Raw genomic sequence first — 22,552 nt, forward strand, 5'->3', positions numbered from 1 at the left:
CATACACTCCTGCATTCACACCCACACACACACTATGGACAATTTAGCTTACCCAATAGACCTATAGTGCATGTCTTTGGACTGTGGGGGAAACCGGAGCACCCGGAGGAAACCCATGCAAACATGGGGAGAACATGCAAACTCCACACAGAAATGCCAACTGACCCAGCCGAGGCTCGAACCAGTGACCTTCTTGCTGTGAGGCGAAAACGCTGCACCGCACAGTGTCGCCCCTTGTATATGTAAAATGTTAATAAATCAATATTAAAACACAAAGAAAGTTCCCATCATTACAAAATGAAGATTACAATACCCTTGAACGCAAAGAAATGTATTATTATTTCGGGTTTTGGGTTATGAGGGTTTGATTTATCGTAAAACCTTGTAAAACTTAATAAAGACGTGTTATACAATGCGTTACATTTCCAGTATATCTCTGTATATTGGTGTTTTGGCAGGGAGTGAAAGAGAGGGTGGTCGGGGAAGCAGACCAGTTGATAGAAGGGGCTGCGCTCATTAGGATGGTTTGTAATGACACACTTCTTTGTTTACAGATCCTCTGACAGGAGCTGATCTTCCTGCTTTAAAAGTTTACTGTCAGTCTGGGAGTCTGCCTTTGAACATCTCCACTGAAGAGCAGCTGGAGCTCCAACCAAGCGTCCACCACTGAAGTTGTGCTCAGTTATTAAAGCCATCTTATTGATACTTTTGGTTACATGGATATTGTGGTGTTTTAGATATAAAGGCCACAGATTAGACCATTTGCTCTAAAAGCTTGGATCAAAAACCAAAAACAGAAGATCATCCCGTGATATAACTGAGCAGGTAAGAACAAATATTTATTCATATTTTACTTATGTTTTGTTCAAAATAGTTTTTTTTATACACTGTAAAACCCAATAAGTTAAGGTAACTCAAATCGTTTGAGGAAATCGATTGCAACAAACCATTTAAGTTCAAAAACTAATCCTAATGAGTACTGTAAACTTATTTCGTTTGAGTAAACGAAGCAATTTGAGCACAGTAAAACCCAATAAATGAAGAGAACTCAAACCAACTGAGTGCTGTAAAACACAATTTAAGGTAAAACCCAAGTTAAGGCAACTCAAACCATTTGAGGAAACCGATTGCTACAAGCTATTTGAGTCAAAAAACTAATCTATATGAGTACTGTGAACTTACTCCATTAAAAGTTGAAGTAATGAGGTATTTAATTAACTCATTATTTTTAACACTGAGCTAAAAACTCTTTTCAAATGAGTAGAATTAACTTTCAGTACATTTTGAGTTAACTACACTTATTTCATTTGATAAAGTTGACTGTTGGGTTTTACAGTGTAGGTTTTTCTTTTCACAAAAGCAAAGTATTTGCGTACAAAAGTTGTGTCTCCTTTCACGTAAGAATCTCATCTTCTAAAAATCTTATATTTTAAAAATATTCTATTTATAGCCGCACTGTAAAAAATACTGGTTGCCTTAATTTTTTAAGCTGAATCAAATTAACCTTATGAGTCGTTTGAACTTATATTATATATTAAACTTATTTAAAACAGCTTGCATAACTTATAAAATTAAGTTGGAACAAGATTAACTTAATTTAATAAGTTACAAGTTACAATTTGCTAAAAACCTATGTTGTCATGACTCATGAATAACTGATCATAAATTTTTTTTTACAGTTTCTTATTATCAGTTTCTCTGGATTTACTAGAAATGATTAGTTATGGGTTTCAGAAAATATAATAATTGTTTTATCCTTTAAAGGTATAAATATATTTATTCCAAATTTCCAATTAAAATATTAGTATTTAGAACCTTTATTTTTTAGAAAATGAGCAGTTCATTCTGCTGTGATGACCCTAGATTAATAAAGGGACTAAGCCGAAAAGAAAATGAATAAATGAACTTTCAGAAAATGACAACTGGTCAGAATAACAGATGCTTTAATTTGTTGTGAGTGGAAATCAGGATTATTCTGATTTTTTAACAAAAATGATGTTTGCTGTTTGTTCAGACTACTTATTTAATAATTTAACAGTTGAAACAACACAATTTTGGAGTTTTTTGGGACAACTTAATTGTTTTATGTTGAATCTATGTATATTTGTAAAAACAAATAAGTTGAATTAATTCCTTCATGTTGTCCCAACCCAAATAATTTGTGGAACCCATTTTTACAGTGTATTTTGGTTTTGCACTGTAAAAACACTGGGTTCCACACATTTCCTTCATATTGTCCAAACACAAATCGATTAAGTTAACTTCATGATTTTTACAAATTTAAGCGGATTGAACATAAACCAGTTAAATTGCCCCCCCCCCCTCATTGTTTTATGCAAAGAAATGCTAAAGTGTTTTACTTTATGTAAATTGTTACTTAATTCTGAAGAGATGTCCTCAGTAGTTTAATAACAAAACAAAAATTAAGTTTTACTCAAACACATAAATCACATATCCACAGAAACTGAGAATTTTCTTTTTTATATTGATTCTTTTTTATATTGATGAGTTTTATATTGATTCTGATGCTACTTCTGCCCTCCATTTCCATAGACATCTAGGTCTTATCCGAGCTTTGTTAAACAGTAGTTGTCCTTGTTTAGACTGTTAATTGCTTACGACATTTATGATGTGTGCCAAAGCTGTCATTTTCATCCAGTATTGACTTTAGAAATTGATTTTGACGATCAGATGAAACGTTGTGGTTGACTCAGGCTCTGCTTCTGTTGACTTGCTAATTACCCCAAAAAAAGGCAAAACTGTTCTCACCCCCCATAGTCAGAAACATCTGGCATACATCAAAAACTCCAGGCCTCTTCAGTTCCGCTCACGACTGACTGTGTGTGTGGTTGCAGTGTTAAAACAGTTACACTGATGTTTCAGATCATTGGAAATGAACATCTGATAAACATTTTCACCTGATACAACTATAAGGCAATTTTTCACAGATGAGTTTAATGGACAGTTCACCAAAAAATAATTTACAAACTTGTTTTAAATCTTTATGGGTATCTTTTTTCTATTAAACACAAACAAAGATAATTTGAAGAATGTTTGAATAAAATACTGGTTTACAACATTCTTCAAAATATCTTCTTTTGTGAACAGAAGAAAGAAACCAATCTGGAACAAGTGGAGGGTAAATAAAAGCTGTTTAGTGCCTGATTGAAATTCATTGTGATGTAATGCCTGCATCAGTTTATGTAACTTCATGCCTGATATGATCTACACCATCTGTAGTATGAAAGTCCACATGAAACTTAAATTTACAATGTTTATTTTGCTAGTGCACATCGTTAGTCTTAGGGTGAACAATTAATCTGCTCAAGTACTGAAAAAAAACTTTTTGTTTTTGTAATCTTCAATCAAACTCTAACCATTTGTTTCCTCTCTAGAACAGCAGTATCGCTGTCAGTTTGAAAGGTTGGGTGAAATATGGTTAGCCACGCCCCTCCCTAGTAGTTTGGAGGCAGTGAAAGAAAGCAAGATCATAAAATAAAACCCCATCCCATACTCTGTATTGCGTTTTAGTTGGAAATACATGATAAAACTGAAATAAAAGTCTACTGGGGTGTTCAAATTTGGTCCTGAAGGGCCCTGCAAAGTTTGGTTCCAACACGTATTTTAGTATGCTAAAATGAGTATGTGAGCCGAGTAGTCCGAATTCATAGAATTCGAAAATCAGTATACGAGAAGTACCCGGATGACTTACTACTTCCAGCGAGATTCTGAAGTGCACATACCATGCATGCTGCGCTATCCCATGATGCCCCACGAGAGAATTCATGAATGGGAGTTAAGCGACGCAACTGACGCAGATATGTCACGTGACCATGACAAAATGGCAGATGTAGTACGTCCGAATTCCATTCATACTTCTTAAATTCATACTGTATAGAACGTACTTTTCTAACAGCCGTGTAGTATGTTTAAATTCAAATGCAGTACCTACTGAGTAGTATGCGGCTTCGGACGCAACCCATCTCTTTTTGGTGCTATGCCCCAATTCGCATACTTATACTACGCCTTCAAAGAATGCAGTTTTTTTGTGAAGGAAAAATATATACTTTAGGTATGACAGTACGCAAGCTTTGGGACATATTAGTTCCGTGTTAACAGATCACTGTGTTGCTTAGTTATGAGCCCTGTCAATCATCCACACATCATCCACATTTCTGTCATGTTTAATTTCCTACCTTTTTGGAGAGGCAGAAGCAGGTTGATCTCCCATTCACGAGTCTTTTATGCAGTGAAATCTCCAGGTGTTTGGATAATTTTGCATTCAGATGTTAATGTCCAAACACGTCTTTAAGTTCAGTGTTGTTGTTGCAGATGAAATATAACACAGAAAACGCAATTGAAATATTTTCCAGTGGGCTAAATATTAATTAAAGATCATACAAATACCGAAGCCTCTCTATTTGACGGTTGGTCTCACACGTCCACCATGTTTGTAGTTTATTTACACTTTTCACCCACGTTTGTAGTTCTAATCAAATTCATGTCCAGCGAGCACTGTACTGTGGGCAATATTAGCGGTTAGAGTATGGACGCCTCTACACTTAAAATTTTTACCGGAAATAGTAAACCATTCAGGAATCTTTGACACACTATTTTTAACATACTATTTGGGACTTACTATTTCTATTTTCAAATACTATTCAGGATGGATAGTATGCGAATTGGGTAGCACCTTGGGTATACTAGAAACTTCCAGGCAGCTTGTGTTGAAGGAAGTTGGAACTAAACTATGTAGGACACCGGCCCTGGGCCGAGTTTGGAAACCCCTGGTCTACAGCAACTTCCATGCCCTGATTTTAGTTGCCATGAAATCAGTAATTTTTCTTTTAATTTTAAATATGTATATGATAGTTCTTGTTATAAACGATGTATCTGTGCACTTAATTATTTTATAAAAATTAATTGGCAGTCATAAAATTATTAAACAGCAGCACGATGGCACAGTGCGTATCGTTGTCACCTCAGAGCAAGAAGGTCGCTGGTTCGAGCCTCGGTTGGGTCAGTTGGCTGTCCATTCCGTTGTGATGATCCCTGATTAATAAAGGGACTGAGCCGAAAAGAAAGTAAATTATTGAATGAACCTTATTAAACATAAACCTTATAATCAAATTTCATAACCTTCCCTCAACAGTGGAACGACTTTCTTCACTTCTGATCACATGGAAATCCCCTTTTTTCTGCTCTGAATTTGTCCAATTGTCAATTTTAACATTAATTTCATGGCGGTTTTAAATAATATAATTGGAATTGCTGCATTCATGCCACCTTTGAAGCAGCAACATAATTACTAAAGATGATGCTGGAGATTTAGCTTCAAAATTTAGCTACAAGCCTAGTTAAAGGATTAGTTTACCCAAAATAGACAATTCTGTTGTTAATTACTTATCCTCATGTTGTTCCAATCCCCCGAGACCATTCATCTTCAGAACACAAATTAAGATATTTTAGATTTTTTGAGAACTCCCTCATCCTCCAAAGACAGCAATGGTCCTGAGATGTTCAAAGTCCATAAAAGACAAAAACATTGTCAAAACATTCCATGTGTCTTCAATGATTCAACTGTAATTGTACAAAACTCCAAGTAAATATGACTTTCTTCACTTATATCTTGTCTCAGGTTGTAATGGGCTGCATATACTACTACTGCTGTACTACATGTGTGACCTGAAACATTGGCCCCTGCATGACAGTCCCTCAACAAACCACATCAGCCTCAATATCCCCACACTGTGATTCTTCCTCTTAACAGCAGGTTTTTATCATCAATTCTCAAGAACGCTTAATTAATCACTTAATTATCTCATCAACTTCATCAATGCATCTGGGTTTTTGAATCTCTTTCTATAATTGAGAAAACATTATGTGAGGGTGCAAAGCTGATGAAAATTCAGCACTGAAGTTTCCACATTTTGGCTTTTGATTCAGTATTAATTAAATGAAGCTATGAATAACAAAGATTAAACCGGTCCAATTTTAGTAGTGTGAGAGGTTTAGAAGTGTTAAAAGAAAGGTAGTAGGACAGATGTTTTCACAAACGGCACAATAAAACAAGAGACTTAGTCTGTTGAAAGTTGAAATATCCCAGTTCAATGCGTCTTACACTAAAACAGCCCAAAAATCAAGGTGTGCTGTAAAAGTCCCTAAATGATTGTCCACCAATGTATACAATCAAAAACAGTGATCATACACTAGGCTGCAAGTGTATTCTGGAAAGGGTGAAAGCTGTTAGTAGCCATCTTGTGTTGGCCATGCAGTCAAAGACCATAGAATACACAAGACATGTCACTTGTATCTTTTTAAATGGGGAAATGTGTAACGGTCAATATGGTGAATAAAGCCCCACCTACTAGTACAGGAGCCAATCATTGATCGCTAAATGGCGAATAAAGCCCCCCTTCTAGTACAGAAGCCGATCATAAAACGCTTTAGACTGACGATACTCCGAGGGAGGAGCTCAGACCAGATATGACTTTCTGCAGATTTTGTGTAATTTGGATGTTTAGAAACTAAACTAAAGAGACAGTTGTTGCTTAATTTTACATTTACATTTACATTTACATTTAGTCATTTAGCAGACGCTTTTATCCAAAGCGACCTACAAATGAGAACAAGGAAGCAATTTACACAACTATAAGAGCAGCAGTGAACAAGTGCTACAGACAAGTTTCAGGTGTGTAAAGTCTAAGAAGCTATGCATTAGTAAAAATATATATATATTTATATATTTATATAATGTGAGAGTTCGGGAAAGTGATTTCTTCCCTCTTCGGGATGGAACAACGAGGCGACGTTCATTCACAGAACGCAAGTTTCTGGAGGGCACATATATCTGCAGAAGTGAGAGCAGATACGAAGGAGCAAAGCCAGAGGTCGCTTTGTAAGCAAACATCAGAGCTTTGAATTTGATGCGGGCAGCAACTGGCAGCCAGTGCAAACGGGTGAGTAGCGGAGTGACATGTGCTCTTTTGGGTTCATCAAAGACCACTCGTGCTGCTGCGTTCTGAAGCAGCTGAAGAGGTTTGATAGAACTAGCTGGTAGCCCGGCTAGCAGAGAGTTGCAATAGTCCAGTTTGGAGAGAACAAGAGCTTGAACAATGAGTTGAGCTGTATGTTCAGATAGGAAGGGTCGGACCTTTCTGATGTTATAGAGTGCGAATCTGCAAGATCGAGCAGTTCTAGAAATGTGGTCAGAGAAGTTCAGTTGGTCATCAATCGTTACTCCAAGGCTTTTTACCATTTTGGATGCAGTGATGGTTGCTCCATCCATCTGGATTGAAAAGTTATGGTGAAGAGTCGGGTTGGCAGTATAGTATGGATGTGAGTAGTATGAATTTAGCTCGGACGCATTACATCCTCCATTTTATCATTAGCATGTGACCTACCTGTGTCATTTGCATCGCTTTACTCTTATTCACAAATTCTCTCTTGTTGCATAATGGAATAGCGTAGCATCCATCAGATGCGCACTTCAGAATCTCACCGGAAGTAATAGGTCATCCGGATACTTCTCTCATCATGTTTTTTGAATACTATGAATTCAGACAAATTTTATTGGTGTTCCCTAATATGAAATTCATTCGTGAGCTTGGCAAGCAGTTTTGAAGAATTTGATGTTTACCCATTCAAACAGAATGCCCGAACATGCTAGCATTTTAAAGATGGCCGCCGAGTGAAATGACTTGCCTTAAAGCGACTTAGATGCAGCTCTCTGTATATTGTTTTCTGCTTCCTTTCAGGTGACTGGTCTTTCTCCAAAATGTTCTTAAAGAAATATGTCGTGTCCGAAATCACATACTTCCATAGTATATAGTACACAAAAAGAAGTATGTGAGCTGAGTAATTTGTCTGAATTCATAGTATTCAAAAAACATGATGAGAGAAGTATTCGGATGACCTATTACTTCCGGAGAGATTCTGAAGTGCGCATCTGATGGATGCTACGCTATCCCATTATGCAACAAGAGAGAATTTGTGAATGGGAGTAAAGCGATGCAAATGACACAGGTAGGTCACATGCTAATGATAAAATGGCGGATGTAGTGCGTCCGAGTTCAATTCATACTACTCACATCCATACTATTGTATATAAAACATACTTTTCTAATGGTCAAGTGGTAAATTCAAATGTTGTACCTACTAGTAGGTGATTTCGGATGCATCTATACACACACTAAAAAGAAATTAAATGGACTGACAGCATGGTAAAACATGTCTCTCGTGTGACAGTGTCACTCATACTCACTCAAGAGTTTCATGTGCACAAATCAGGGGAGGGACTATTTTAAACCATTTTCAGACTTCAAGGTGTGCTGCCCATTCAGTGCTAGTGTGGGCCTATTGTGAGGGGGCTAGATGAGGGCTGCCTACGCAAGACAACACTAATGGGCCAACGTTTAGCCATTAATCAATCTCTAGGGCCCTGCGCTCACAGTCTGACCTGGGCATTAATAGGCTAACCCACAACAGACCTTCATAGAATTAAAGTGGGCTATCTGATAGTGTGGGCTACTTACACAAAGCCCACAGCTGTGGGTCATACCTGGGCTAGCCCACACTGGGCCTGTTTAGATTTGATGTGAGCTGATCATAGCCTCGAGTGTAAACTAAAAGCCAGCATGGGCACTGCAAAAGCATGTATGCTGGGATATAAATAGCTAACATTTATTATTATTGTTTTTTCAGGCTTCTATCTGACAGTTAATTGGATCTATGGAGATGCCAGCATCTTCTGCCTTGCTTCTCCTGCTATTTTGTCCTGGGTTGTTTTGTGTAGATGGACGCAAGGAATCCGTCAGTTCAGGCTCCTCGAAGGGTGATGATGCTAACCAGAAAAGACCATCTAGAGCTTCAGAGTCTAAAACTAACCGCTGTTCCTACACCTTCATCGTGCCTCAGCAAAAGCTAACAGGGGCTCTTTGCGTGAGCACCGAGACGGCGCGGGTAAACCGCTCTGAGGTGGCGTCTCTGCGTGCACTGCTGGAGCGGCAGCAAGATCAGCTGGATCAGATGCGCGGGCGTCTGGAGGAGGAAGGTACTCTGGCCAGTGAGATGAGGATTCTGCGGAGGGAGAGCGTCAATATGAATGCCCGCATCGCACAGCTCTACGCCCAACTACTCAGCGAGATCATCCAGAAGAAGGAGCAGGCGGAGGAGCAACGGCGGCTCGAGGGGTTGCTGCTTAATGCTACATCACAGGTAGAGTTAGAGCGTACTAGTAGGCTCAGAATGCTGTTGTCATCCATCCACATGGTTAATTAGGCTATACTAATAGAGAAGACTCAGATAAGTTTTTACATTACTGTGAGGCTTGGGTTTAGGGTTGGAGTAGGGGTAGAAGTTAGTGAAATACAATTAATGGGAAATTTAATAAATGATATAAATAATTCTCGTTAGCTTCTAGTATGTGATTTATAGCTGATTAACCATGTGGATGTATGATAACAGTCTTTTGAGCCTACCAGTATGGCGCAGAAGGCCCCTACTGGCCCATATCTATCAGCTGATAACCACTAGCCGAGTGATAACATTTGAATCGACTGAATCTTCTGCTTTCTGGGATTTTCCTTAAGTTTCTAAATTAAAATGATAGTTCACAGAAAAAGTGATAGTTCATCATTTTTATCACCCTTTACTTGTTTCAAACTTTTAGTTTTGAGTTTCTTTCTTCTGTTGAACACAAAGGATGATATTTTGAAGATGATGCTGAAAACTGTGATCTTTGACTTCCATAGTATTTGCTTTTCCTACGATGAAAGTCAATGGTCTTCTTTTACGCACTCTTCAAAGCAGCATTTGGTCAAATTAACAGTACTACCGATTTTGGATTATGGGGATTTAATTTACAGATAAGTTTCAAAAACTCTCCTTCACAAACTGGATATTATTTACCATGTGTAACAGAGGCCAGCTTGCAAGTGCTGTGGAGGTAAACCTCACTCCTCTGACCTCTGAAGGTGCTCTAGTGACTGTTGCTAGAGGCCATGGTCTTTAGCCTCCTTGATAGAGCAACCGACTCCTATGCGGAAGGTCTCCGGTTTGATTCCAGCTTGGAACGGGTTGGGTGATGTAGGACCGGCAGGGTTACACATGCAGCAATTTGTTTTGTTACTGGTGCGCCATTTAATACTCATCACTGTTAACTGTATTCTTTATTGAATTGGCCTTCTCTTCAACCATGTCGACAAATTCATTGGTTTCTGTTTATTTACAAAAATTTAATTGAGAAAACTCCACTATATTTACAGTCACTTCTTAACAATCAAAAAACATGTCGAAATTTGCACTCTAGGAATTTAATTAACCTTTGCATACCTAGGGCTCTATTTTGATGATCCATGCGCAAAGTACAAAGCGCAGGGCACAAACGCATTAAGGGCATGTCAGAATCTACTTTTGCTAATATAAGGATGAAAAAATCCGCTTTGCGTCGTGGCGCGTGGTCTCAAAGGGTTGAGCTTATTCTCTTAATGAGTTATATGTGTGTTTTGAGAAAAAACCAATCAGAGTCTCATCTCCCATTCCGTTTAAGAGTCAATATATATATATATATAAATATAATCCTGTAATGAAATAGGAATTTTGTATCTTTGGATAAATTCTGTAAATGTAAATAATGTTCCTTCATTATCAAAGAATGGATTAACTAATACTAGTCCGTTGTTAAACCAATTGTGAAAGAATAGTGACTTATTTCTATACAAGATATTGACATTATTCCAAATAAGAAAACTATGTGGGGAGAAGTTGGGTTAATAAATAAGCCTCCATGTCATAAGCACTTGTTGGTGAAATTTAGAGAGTTTGATTAGGAATTTTCAATTTTATAAATACACATTAAAATAAATTCTAAACCACCCATATGAGAGAAAATGAAATGGGGAGAATATTCCAGATAGATGAAGTATTTATAAGAAATTGTCTTATCTAATTAATTTTAAAATTATTATCCATTGTATGCTTTGTAGGGTCTGAAAAGTGCAATATAAAAATGCATTATTATTACTATTTTTATAATTTTTACACCGTAAAACCCAATAAGTTAAGGCAAATCAAACCGTTTAACAAAACCGATTGCTACAAACCATATGAGTTAAGAAACGAATCCATACGAGTACTGTGAACTTACTCCATTTAAGTTGATGTAATGAGGTATTTATTTAACTTTTTTTTTAAATGAGTAGAATTAACTTTTAGTAAATTTTGAGTTAACTACACTCATTTTACTTGATCAAGTTTTACAGTGTAGTTATACAGTTAAAGTCAGAATTAGTAGCCCCCCTTTGAACTTTTTTTTTTCTTTTTTAAATATCTCCCAAATGATGTTTAACAGAGCAAGAAATTTTTCACAGTATGTCTGATAATATTTTTTCTTCTGGAGAAAGTCTTCTTTGTTTTATTTTGGCTAGAATAAAAGCAGTTTTACATTTTTTAAAAACCATTTTAAGGTCAAAACTATTAGCCCCTTTAAGCTATATATTTTTTGATAGTTTACAGAACAAACCATCATTATACAAAAACTTGCCTAATTGCCATAACCTGCCTAGTTAACCTTATTAGCCTAGTTATACCTTTAAATGTCACTTTTAGCTGTATAGAAGTGTCTTGAAAAATATCTAGTCAAATATTATTTACTGTCATCATGGCAAAGATCAAATAAATCAGTTATTAGAAATGAGTTAATAAAACTATTATGTTTAGAAATGTGTTGAAGAAATCTTCTCTCCGTTAAACAGAAATTGGAGGAAAAAATAAACAGGGGGGCAAATAATTCAGGGGCTAATAATTCTGACTTCAACTGTTTATTATTAGTTAGTATGTTAATTGGAATAAATTAAAATATTGTGCCTATTACATTAAATTAGTATGCACTGACAAGCATATATGGCAAATTTAGATGTTTTAATGTAACATCTAATTTCTCTTGAAACTTGAATGTTGTTTATTGAAGATATTTGTATGCACACATGTGCAGGAAAGTTATTTAGTACATTTAAAATGACTTTAAATACAAAACTGCATATTAAACAGCATTTAAAATTAATATAGAAATACACAAGAACTTTAAATTAAAAGGGTATTTCTGGTAGCATGAAGTAAAGTACTTCAAAATAAAATGTTTAATTTTGACACCAAAATGTGAACATTTTAAGTGTAAATGAATATAATTTTACTTTTAAGTGTTTTATAAAAGAAGTTCTACTTAAAAACAATATTTGAATAGACTAAAATTGCATACTCTGTGTAAATACATGCACTTTTTTTTCATAAGGTAAGCACTAAATACATTTATTTTATGGATAGCTACTTTATATTTGGACCACTTATATGAATTTATTTGTGCTTTTTTACAAATTTTGATCTCTTGTTGCTCTTGTGTGATGATGTCCAGCTGCTTCAGGCGTCCAGCAATTACAGAGACCTGGAAAAAAAGTATGACACACTCGCTTCTCTAGTGAACAACCAGAGCCAGATAATCACCCTTCTGGAGAAACAGTGCCAGCTCAAGACTCCCACTAAAGAGCTGCAGGTAAGATCCATCTGAGCTTTCAGTTTTACTCAAGCATGCAGGTGCATCCCCCACAAACCAAGTGAGATTTCTTATGAATTTTTTAACAGGAAGCGACATCACTTCCGATTCAACAGTCGAGCGTGTTGGTGAATATAAACACAGAGCCTAAAGATGTCCAAAGAGACCAAAGTGCTCCTTTTCATCAGGCACACGCTCCTCAAGAACCGCTGGAGACCTTTGATGATTCTCCCGGTCCACCAACTGAGACACCCTTCATCAGTTTTCCCAGCACTAAATCTCCAGGTAGCAAAACATCCCTGAAGGCAGGGTGTATATGTAGCTGTTAAAGTGTTTAAGTGCTTTTATCTTGTTAAGGATACTAAAACATGGGTGGTGTATGGATTTTGGTTAATCTGATTACTAAATAGTGTTTACAGGCTATAAATGGGGTCTAAATGTTTTAAACTGTCCACATTCAAGTACATCTACACTACCTGATAAAAGTCTTGTCGACTATGTAAGTTGTAGGAACAACAAATAATAACTTGACTTCTAGTTGATCATTTGGTATCAGATTTGGCTTATATGAAAGGCAAACGCCTCTAGATCAGGGGTGACCAACCCTGTTCCTGGAAATCGACCTTCCTGCTGATTTCGGTTGCAACCCATATCAAACACACCTGCCTGTAATTATAAGTGCTGTTTAGGTCCTAATTAATTGGCTCAGGTGTGTTTGATCAGGGTTGGAGCTGCAAGAAGGTCAATCTCCAGGAACAGGGTTAAGCACCCCTGATATAGATTACACTTATTTTATCAAAATAAAATATGATCATGTCTTGATTTTTAGTTAGTTAATTAGGACAGTAAGGTCTGACTTTGCTTAGACAAAAGTCTTGTCCTAACAGAAATAATGTACAGTATAGAATATAAAGTCATGGTGCAGTGAAAAAAGAATCAAGCTGCGGTCACACTGGGCTTCGTGTGTGCGAAATTCTGTTGTATGGCGCTGTGAAAAGGGGCGGGAATAAACAAGATGATTAAGCGAGCGATTGCTCCATGTTTTAAATTTCTATCCAGAGAGGTCCTGTTTTGATCCTCGATTGGTCTCACGCAGTCAAGTGATGCGATTTCGCAGGTTACAGTTCACCAAGCTTGAACTTTGCACTGCAGCAACATGCGAAACTTGACGCATAACCTTGCGTTTCCGGTCTGACGCATTCGCGTGTGTATGAATGGAAGTCTATGGGAGGAAAAGCCCAGTGTGACCGCAGCTTGAATATTGTGTCTGACTCCCATGAGCTTGGAGGACTGCATCCATACATCTCTGCAATGACTCAAATAACTTATTAATAAAGTCATCTGGAATGGCAAAGAAAGTGTTCTTGCAGGACTCCCAGAGTTCATCAAGATTGTTTAAATTCATCTTCAACGCCCCCTCCTTCATCTTACCCCAGACATGCTCTATAATGTTCATGTTTGGTGACTGGGCTGGCCAGTCCTGGAGCACCTTGACCTTCTTTGCTTTCAGGAACTTTGATGTGGAGGCAGTTCAACAGATGATTCAACTTCTGCCACTTTTCCAAATGATCAACTAGAAGTCAAGTTATTATTTGTTGTTCTTACAACTGGGATCGATGACAAGACTTTTGCCAGCTAGTGTAGTGGTAGTTGAAAATGCATTCATCGAATTGGTTTTGTGGAGAGGCTGTGGGTCGAATGCAATCAATGAGCCAGAGAACACTAGATATAGTCTCCATCTACTGGTTGAGAAATGAACGAAATGACATCACAGCAAATAGCATCCAATCAGTTCCCAATTTGACAAAATATAGCCCCATTTCACTAAATATGTTACAATATGAAAGATAAATGATTGATTTAAGGCATGGTAAAAAGATGAACATTCTGCCATTGTTGACTCTTACTTATAGCTTGTCCTAAACCTATTTGAGTTTATTTTTTCTGATGAATAATAAAGAGGATTTTCTGAAGAATGTTGGAAACTGCATACCATTGGCTTACAGTACTTGTCAATGGCTACCAGTTTATAATATTCTTCAAAATATCCTCTTTTTAATTCATTCAACAGAAAAAATTAATTAATAAAGATTTAGAAGCACCTGAGGATGAGTAAAAAGCGAGTAAATGTTCATTTTTGGGTGAACTGTCCTTTTAGTACGGTTTATAACAGTAATAACAACAATTTATTTTTGAAAAAAATAATCATGAAATCTATATATTAGCAATCAAGAAATAAATTAGGACAGAGGAACAATATTCATTGGAATTAAGTTAAGAGGCCATTTACAAGTAAAGATTTTGGAGGCCTAACAATGCAAACTGTTGAAAATAGTGCACATTTTTGAAAATGATACCATTATAACCTCCATGCATATTTCCATGTTATGTACATCATGGTCATGTAAAAGTGCTTCAGAATGATTTTTTTTCTAGCTAATGCGCAAGTAAATCAGAACCCATCTTAGGGCGACACCATGGCTCAGTGGTTAACACTGTCGCCTGACAGCAAGAAGGTTGCTAGTTTGAATCCCGACTGGGCCAGTTGTGTAAAGTTGTGAAGTTTGCATGTTGCATGTGTTTACGTGGGATTCCCCCACATTCTGAAGTCATGTGGAATAGGTGAATTGAATAAACTAAATTGGCCATAGTGTATGTGTTATTTTGTGTGTATGGGTGTTTCCCAGCATTGGATTGCAGCTGGAAGGGCATACGCTGTGTAAAACATATGCTGGATAAGTTGGCAGTTACTTCCGCTGTGGCGACCCCTGATTAATAAAGGGACTAGGCTGAAGAAAAATGAATGAATGATGAGAACCCATCTGATAATAAATATCTTGAGGCTTTAAAGCAGTGGATGACAAAACTACAACACATCCTTATTATAAACAGAACAATATCGTGTGTTAGCATCAATGCTAATATAAGCATCATTAGAATTCTCAGTGTAAACTTTAGTCAAAAGAGCTTCATGAATGGGATTCTTCAGTTACATGTTTGTCCCACATCTTATTATGCTTGCACCATGTGAAAATCTTTAAACAAAGCTTTGCAAAGTGATAGCACAGCTTGCCTCAACACTCCACAACATTGAAGTATTATTGATGTCTGCTGGCTAAAATAAAAACAAGTGTATAAAACCTAAAAGCATCAGCAATAGTAATAGTGATGCAGAAAGTGTGAGAATTCCAGATATGGGTCACATCAGAGTTTCCCATGTAGGAGTTCAGAAGCCTGGGTGTCAGCGACCAGTGAACTTTATCTCGGAAAATTCCAAACAGTGTCTTATCAGGGGCTGTGACCCTCATTAGTCTTCATACTGACTGTCAGGTTAAAAGAGGTGTATTGGTACCCAGCACACACACACACATTCACATAACAAAAGCAAGCTAATCACAACCTTTAGAAAAGCTTCTAGTGACACAACCCTGGAATTACACTGCAATGCTTTTGCCTCCACCGACATGAGTGTGAGATTACAGGACACACGTTGACTCAGGCACTGAACAGACGCCAATTACAGCCAGTTATGGCTACTGCTAAACAGTTTTAAAGCAGACTCATACTGACATTTGCAATGGAGGGAGGATTTTGAGCTATATATTAGTGTAGAAATACACTAATACTTATTTAAAGAAGGTCTTTGTGTGTTTGTAGTTGGCCTTTATTTAATAAAGTAAGCTAAAATCTTGTTAAAATCTTACAAGACAATGTGTTTTTTAGTTTATAGTCTATATCTAGGTAAATTCAATTCAAGTTTATTTGTATAGCGCTTTTCACAATAATTATTGTTCCAAAGCAGCTTTACAGGAGGTGCACATTATTACATTACAATCAAATTTGGAAAAGTTAATGTTATTACTTACTATAACTTTAGTATTTACTAATAACTTTAACTAATTAACTCGTAACTGATAGTTTTGAAAAGTTATTATATGTAAACATATTTAACCTGCAGTTATATAGTATATAGGTGATGTCTATGTGTATGTTCAATGAACTGTAGGTGTATGTGCTGTATTAAGCTGTAAATGTGCATTAGGTGCCAGTGATTAAAGGTGGTGAAATTCTTTAGCTGGTATGTGGGAATGTGAATTCCACCATAGTAAGCTCTGATAAGTAAAGGATGAGAGATGACCGTAGAATATACAGATGGTGACCTTTGCTTCATTCTGAACCAACAGAAATGCAGCCCTACCTTACTGTCTGTCCAGCTCCTCCACACTGCCTGTTTATTATAGAGCCGCACATCTCAAAACAAATGCTAAATCTAAATAAAATGCCTTAACATAGAAAGAACTACCCACTGCCTTACTTCTCTCAAAGTTTCAGATGCAGGGTGGAAACAGAAAGCTAAATATATCAAGATGTGATTAAGAATCATCTTGACGTTCGTTAAGTCATCTGAAATAAAATCTTTTAAAGCAAGACAACCCGACTAATATAACGAAACATCACCAAATTCATTAAAACCATTGTGATGTTTCTGTTTTCAATACAAATTATGTCACATCCTGGCTAAAGGCTAAGGCGAGAGGAAATGGAGACGGTATTTCCAAGAAAACAAGCTTTGTGGGTACAGACTACAAAATAATTTGCCACAACATACAGCACTACATAGAGCATTGATTAGAGAATAAAATCAATGAAGAAACACCAGGAATATTACCTACAAATACACGTTTAACATAGGAAGTTTGTGTCATACTTGGGGAAATTATAACATCCACTCACTCACTCACTCACTCACTTTCGAGTCCACACAGTAGAATGATACGCTAATTACTCTGGCTCATGTGGATGCCTTTTCTGCCACAAACCAACCCTGAAATTGCACTAACTTGTGCAATCCCTAGTACTGGGAAACACTTGTTCAATCAAACACACACACACTCATTCATTCAATATGGTCAATTGACCTACCTACCTATCTACCAACCTACCTACCTACTTACTCATTCATTCATTCATTCATTCATTCATTCATTCATTCATTCACTCACATTGTTCAATTTATTCATCCAATTCACTTTGGATTGTGAAGAAAACCAGAGCACTTAGAGAATCCATCTTTTACTTGCCAGTTCACAAATACAGTGTGCATGTCTTTAACTAGAACATAAACACTCCAAACATACTCCAAATAAACACTTTTGTGCATTCCAAACAGGACAAAAAGAATGGCCGCCATATTAAAGTGTCAATTTAAACAGAAACTCTGCAGGAACAGGACGTCAACATGATGTCATATTGACGTTGTACCCCAACGTATCCCAACGTCGTGGGGATGTTGGATTTTGTTTGAAAATGAAAATCGGGTTGACGTCTGAACCCAACGTCAGACCGACGTCAATGTCCCGCATCCAACCTAAAATCAACCAAATATCAATGTCTAATCATGTTTAACCTTGACGTTGTGTGGACGTCACCACTATGACATCTGTCAGACGTTAGATTTTGGTCACTTTCCAACACAATCTAAAATCAATCAAATATCGTTGCTTGACGTTGATTTGACGTCGTTATTGGGCGTCAAAATAACGTTGTCCATAGACACTGGCTAGACATTGAATTATGGTCACCTGACGTCAAGACCGAAATCTAACATAGTATTAATGTATGATGTTGTGTACCTGCTGGGAATGCTTGAAACTGGCCACTTCAAAGTACTCTCTTGAATGATATTTTTGAAAAATACAATTGATAGACACTTCGGACATGTAATGCTTGGAGCAGGGAAGTTGTTTGGTGTCATACACTCAATTCAGGAGGGCTCATCCCTCTGCTCTAATCCCGTTAGAGGAATCCCCCAAAGGAATTTGGCCATTAAGATGAACCCTTCAAAAGGAACCCATAGTGTCTGTCTTCTAATTCTTTGAAACATACAAGTCTTAGAAGGATTGCTCAGTGCCACCTTGTGTACCAGGGTATCACTGATTTTTATTAGGCACCATCTAACACCTTACTCTTTCAAAGGGCCTTGGCACGACTGTCATAATGTGCTGGAATCAGGAGAGAAAACCAGTGGCATCTACCTGCTGCGGCCACGCAACACCAACCGTCTGCTGCAGGCCTGGTGTGACCAGAGCAGAGCTCAGGGTGGCTGGACTGTTATCCAGAGAAGACAGGACGGCTCCGTCAACTTCTTCAGGACCTGGGACCAGTACAAGGTGCAAGAAGCAAAACACTATTATTTATATGCTAAAAACTTGAGGTTGTCTCATATAAATACATTAAGTTTCTGTAATAACATCCCCGATATTTGAATTTTGAGTGCAATTTCAACCTCTGAAACTAGTTTGAAACCTATTCAGCACCAAAAGAAACATTGTGAGCCTCAAGTTCTTACTTTGTGACCACTACAATATGCCCTGTGAAATGTGAATGCCCTCTTACATCAGGAAGATTTTATTGACGTTGACAAAGGCCAGATTGTTATGGCAAGGCATCATGTTCTGAGTATCTCTAAAACAGAATGGCTTTTTCCTAACGCTTGTCAATACACAAGGGCAATGAAGACTATCTTTTCTGGGCTGAAGGACTGTAACATAAGTCAAACAAAATTGTAATGACAGTTCTGGAGAGAAAGTGTCAGAACAAACAGTGCATTACACTCTGCTGGTCCAATGAGTCCTGTTTCTTTTAAATTCATGACAAGGCAATTGATGGCACCTGGATGCACTGTTGAAGTTTGTGGAGGGAAGGTATTGTTCTGTGCAAAGTTCTGCTGATGAACTTTGGGATCCACCATACAAACATTGTCGCAAACCTAGTTTACCTGGATGAAGCCAATTAAAATATACAGCGATGGATATTACTGACAGAGGTCAGTAAAAAGGCCAGGATGCCTGGGACTTTTTTTGAAGGACATCTTTTAATGACTACAGAGAGTCAGGATGTCAGTTTAACATCTCATCAGAGGGTCTGTGCTTGCTGACAGTATAGATCCTGATCCAAATACTGGGGCACTAGGACCCACACAGACCACAGGTTGAGCACCCACTGCTGGCCTCAACAGCAGAAGCCTAGTTACAGCTTTCAAACCACAGTACCTAAAAGATCTGCCGCTATCTTGGTGCCAGATACCACAGGACTCCTTCAAGAGTCCTATTAGGAAGTTGGTCATAATGTTTTGGCACATCAATGTATGCACAGTACTATACATTTAATCTAGATCAGGGGTGCTCAACCCTGTACCTGGAGATCTACCTTCCTGCAGAGTTCAGCTCCAACCCTGATCAACACACCTAAAGCAATTAATTAGGTCGTGAACAGCACTTGATGATTGCAGGCAGGTGTGTTTGATATGGTTTGCAAATGAAATCTGCAGGAAGGTAGATCTCCAGGTACAGGGTTGAGCAGCCCTGATCTAGATGTACTTTACTTATATCATTGCCATGTTACCTACAGTATCAGTTGCGTTGTTTCATTGCCTCATGGGAGAGTAAAATGTGCAAATGCTCATTTCAGAATCTCACCAGAAGTATTAGATCATTTTACTTAACCTGTAATTTCAATTTCACATATCACTACCTATTGCCCATTGGTAGCAATTAATTATCCAGTTTTAGTCAATGGCCCTTCATAACTGATGGGATTAGCCCTAGCAGGCCATACTTTGAAGCTGTTATGCCACACAAGCTGCAGAATAGTGTCCACTCCTGAGGTAAAAAAGGACCAGCTGCGATGCAATTTTTATTCAAATTAATAAAATGACTGTTGCTTGTACACAGCAAGGCTTTGGGAATCTGGATGGAGAATACTGGCTGGGTCTGGAGCACCTGTACTGGCTCACTTCTCAAGCCACCTACAAGCTGCAAGTAGCTATGGAAGACTGGCAAGGACGACAGGTCTATGCAGAGTATGACAGCTTTCGGGTGGAACCAGAGAGTGACTGGTATCGTCTACGGTTAGGCAGCTATCAAGGCACAGCAGGAGACTCCCTCTCATGGCACAATAATAAAGCGTTCACCACTCTGGACCGTGATAAGGATGCCTACACAGGTGATCTATCTTTTTATTATGTCCTGTATCAAATGTGCCATATGGTATAACATAGAAAAGCAACACGTAAAACTAGTGTGGTAATTGTAGTATTGTTTGCAACATAGGTTCATTCTGAAACCTTAGCCCTATATATATTTCTGGAGTTAATTCTGGAAATATGTAGCCAGAAGTACGTATGGCTGCATTTCATTTTTAAAATGAACTCTACGGGGCGGTATGACGTCATTACTTTTCGCGTTTGTCTGACCGCTTACCTCCGTATGGACGGCTTTCCCACTTTTAAAAGTTTGACCAGCTTGCCATGTGCGTTAACCGACTTGAGACGTAGAGAGAAGTTGACCATGACAACGAGGTTCAAATCCAGTTTAGAATGCCCTGTCATTCCAACCATTAGCCCTGCCGGTAATCTGGAGGATTTTAAATATAGGCGAACACAGCAACATGGATATAGGGGATTTGTCTGAATGGTAATAAACTGATCATAATCGACTGATAAAAGATAAAGTCCGGCATTCTCCAATTCTCGTACAGCTCTCTTGACAAAAAAATGCTTGCTGCAAACAAACAACTTTGCTGTATTGGCCCTAAAACATGCAGCAAAACCCGTGGATCATGGAAACAAACACATTTGACCCTTGCCGTGCGTGGTCTCACCCAGTCATTGGGTTTCACAGCTTGGCAGGTCTGCCTTGCCTTCGGAAAGCACGTGCTCTCATGAATAATTAAGAAGCAGGGTTTTCTCATAGGATAAGAAAACTCCGCTATGAATGAGAAACCGACATGTCATCACTCTACCAGCAGATTTGCGATATGTCACCGATTGTGATCTCGCCCTAATAGTTGTTTTAAACCCAGAAGATGAAATTAGCTGACAAAAGCTCAAAATTATCCAGTTTTCCCCACAATAAAAGCTTACAGGTGCTAATGTTGTCTTAACTGATGCTCAACACACACAAATCTGTTACAATTTAAAAACATAATACTCCAGGGTGTCTTGAACCTTTAATATTTACTACAGGATTTAGTTGTACTGTAATATTTCGGCAATATTATTGATGTAATATGTGGTATTACCTTCACATTTCTGAAGTATTTACCACAGGATTTAGTTGTACTGTAATATTCCTGTAATATTATTGTGGTAAAATGTGCTACCTTTAGATTTCTTTAATATTTACCACAGGATTTAGTTGTACTGTATGTAATATTCCTGTAATATTATTGTGGTAAAATGTGCTACCTTCAGATTTCTTTAATATTTACCACAGAATTTAATTGTACTGTATATAATATTTCTGTAATGCGGTAATGTTTTGGTATTACCATACTAAAAAGCAACTGAAGTCCACATACATCTAATGGTAAATTCAACTGATACTAAAGAAGAACAAGACGTCCTGTGGTAACACTGTTATTTTTTCCTTGGCTCACTTTTGTGGTAAACTCATGTGATACTTACACACTACCACAGCATTATCAAAGGACATTTTGTAATGGGAATTTTGTCTCTTTCTTTGGTTTTAAAAGCCATATGTTCTCTATCCACATAGGTAACTGTGCTCACTACCAGAAGGGTGGTTGGTGGTACCACATGTGTGCCCACTCCAACCTGAATGGTGTGTGGTACAGAGGCGGCCATTACAGAAGTCGATATCAAGATGGTGTCTACTGGGCAGAGTTCCACGGAGGATCATACTCTCTAAAGAAAGTGGCCATGATGATCAAACCTGCATGAGATTTACCTAAAACAACTCAGCAAAGCACAGTACTTAAAAAAAGGAGTCCCACAACAACTAAAGATATGACAATGAGCACTAAATGTTCTCGTGGAGCTTCAGACTTCTTCATTTAATGGCTACACTGCAAAAAAAAACCTTTTTTGCTTAGAGTTTTAGTGTTGTTTCTAACCCAAATATCTAAAATTTCTTAAATCAAGAAGTATTTTCGAGACAAGTTATACAATTTGTCTTGTTTTCAGAAATAATATGTCAAAATTAA

The 22,552-nt window shown here is 37.6% G+C and overlaps 1 protein-coding gene across 1 annotated transcript; it reads left to right on the forward strand.

Annotated features, from left to right (window-relative positions):
• Nucleotides 1-545: 545 nt before the first annotated feature.
• Nucleotides 546-22,300, forward strand: angptl6 (angiopoietin-like 6). The gene is made up of 7 exons (XM_056454085.1): nucleotides 546-825; nucleotides 8,704-9,216; nucleotides 12,410-12,547; nucleotides 12,637-12,832; nucleotides 18,524-18,717; nucleotides 20,281-20,551; nucleotides 22,105-22,300. Exons 2-7 carry the CDS (start codon nucleotides 8,731-8,733, stop codon nucleotides 22,287-22,289), a joined length of 1,470 nt encoding a protein of 489 aa, XP_056310060.1. The 5' UTR covers nucleotides 546-825; nucleotides 8,704-8,730; the 3' UTR covers nucleotides 22,290-22,300.
• Nucleotides 22,301-22,552: the final 252 nt, after the last annotated feature.

The sequence above is a fragment of the Danio aesculapii genome, chromosome 3 (assembly GCF_903798145.1).
Source record: "Danio aesculapii chromosome 3, fDanAes4.1, whole genome shotgun sequence".
In the NCBI taxonomy this organism is placed as follows: domain Eukaryota; kingdom Metazoa; phylum Chordata; class Actinopteri; order Cypriniformes; family Danionidae; genus Danio; species Danio aesculapii.

Excerpts from the sequence above, each read along its gene's own strand:
- angptl6 (XM_056454085.1), top strand. The coding sequence starts at position 8,731 with ATGGAGATGCCAGCATCTTCTGCCTTGCTTCTCCTGCTATTTTGTCCT. Across the intron at positions 9,217-12,409 it reads TGCTTAATGCTACATCACAG|CTGCTTCAGGCGTCCAGCAA; the intron begins GTAGAGTTAGAG and ends GATGATGTCCAG. Across the intron at positions 12,548-12,636 it reads CTCCCACTAAAGAGCTGCAG|GAAGCGACATCACTTCCGAT; the intron begins GTAAGATCCATC and ends ATTTTTTAACAG.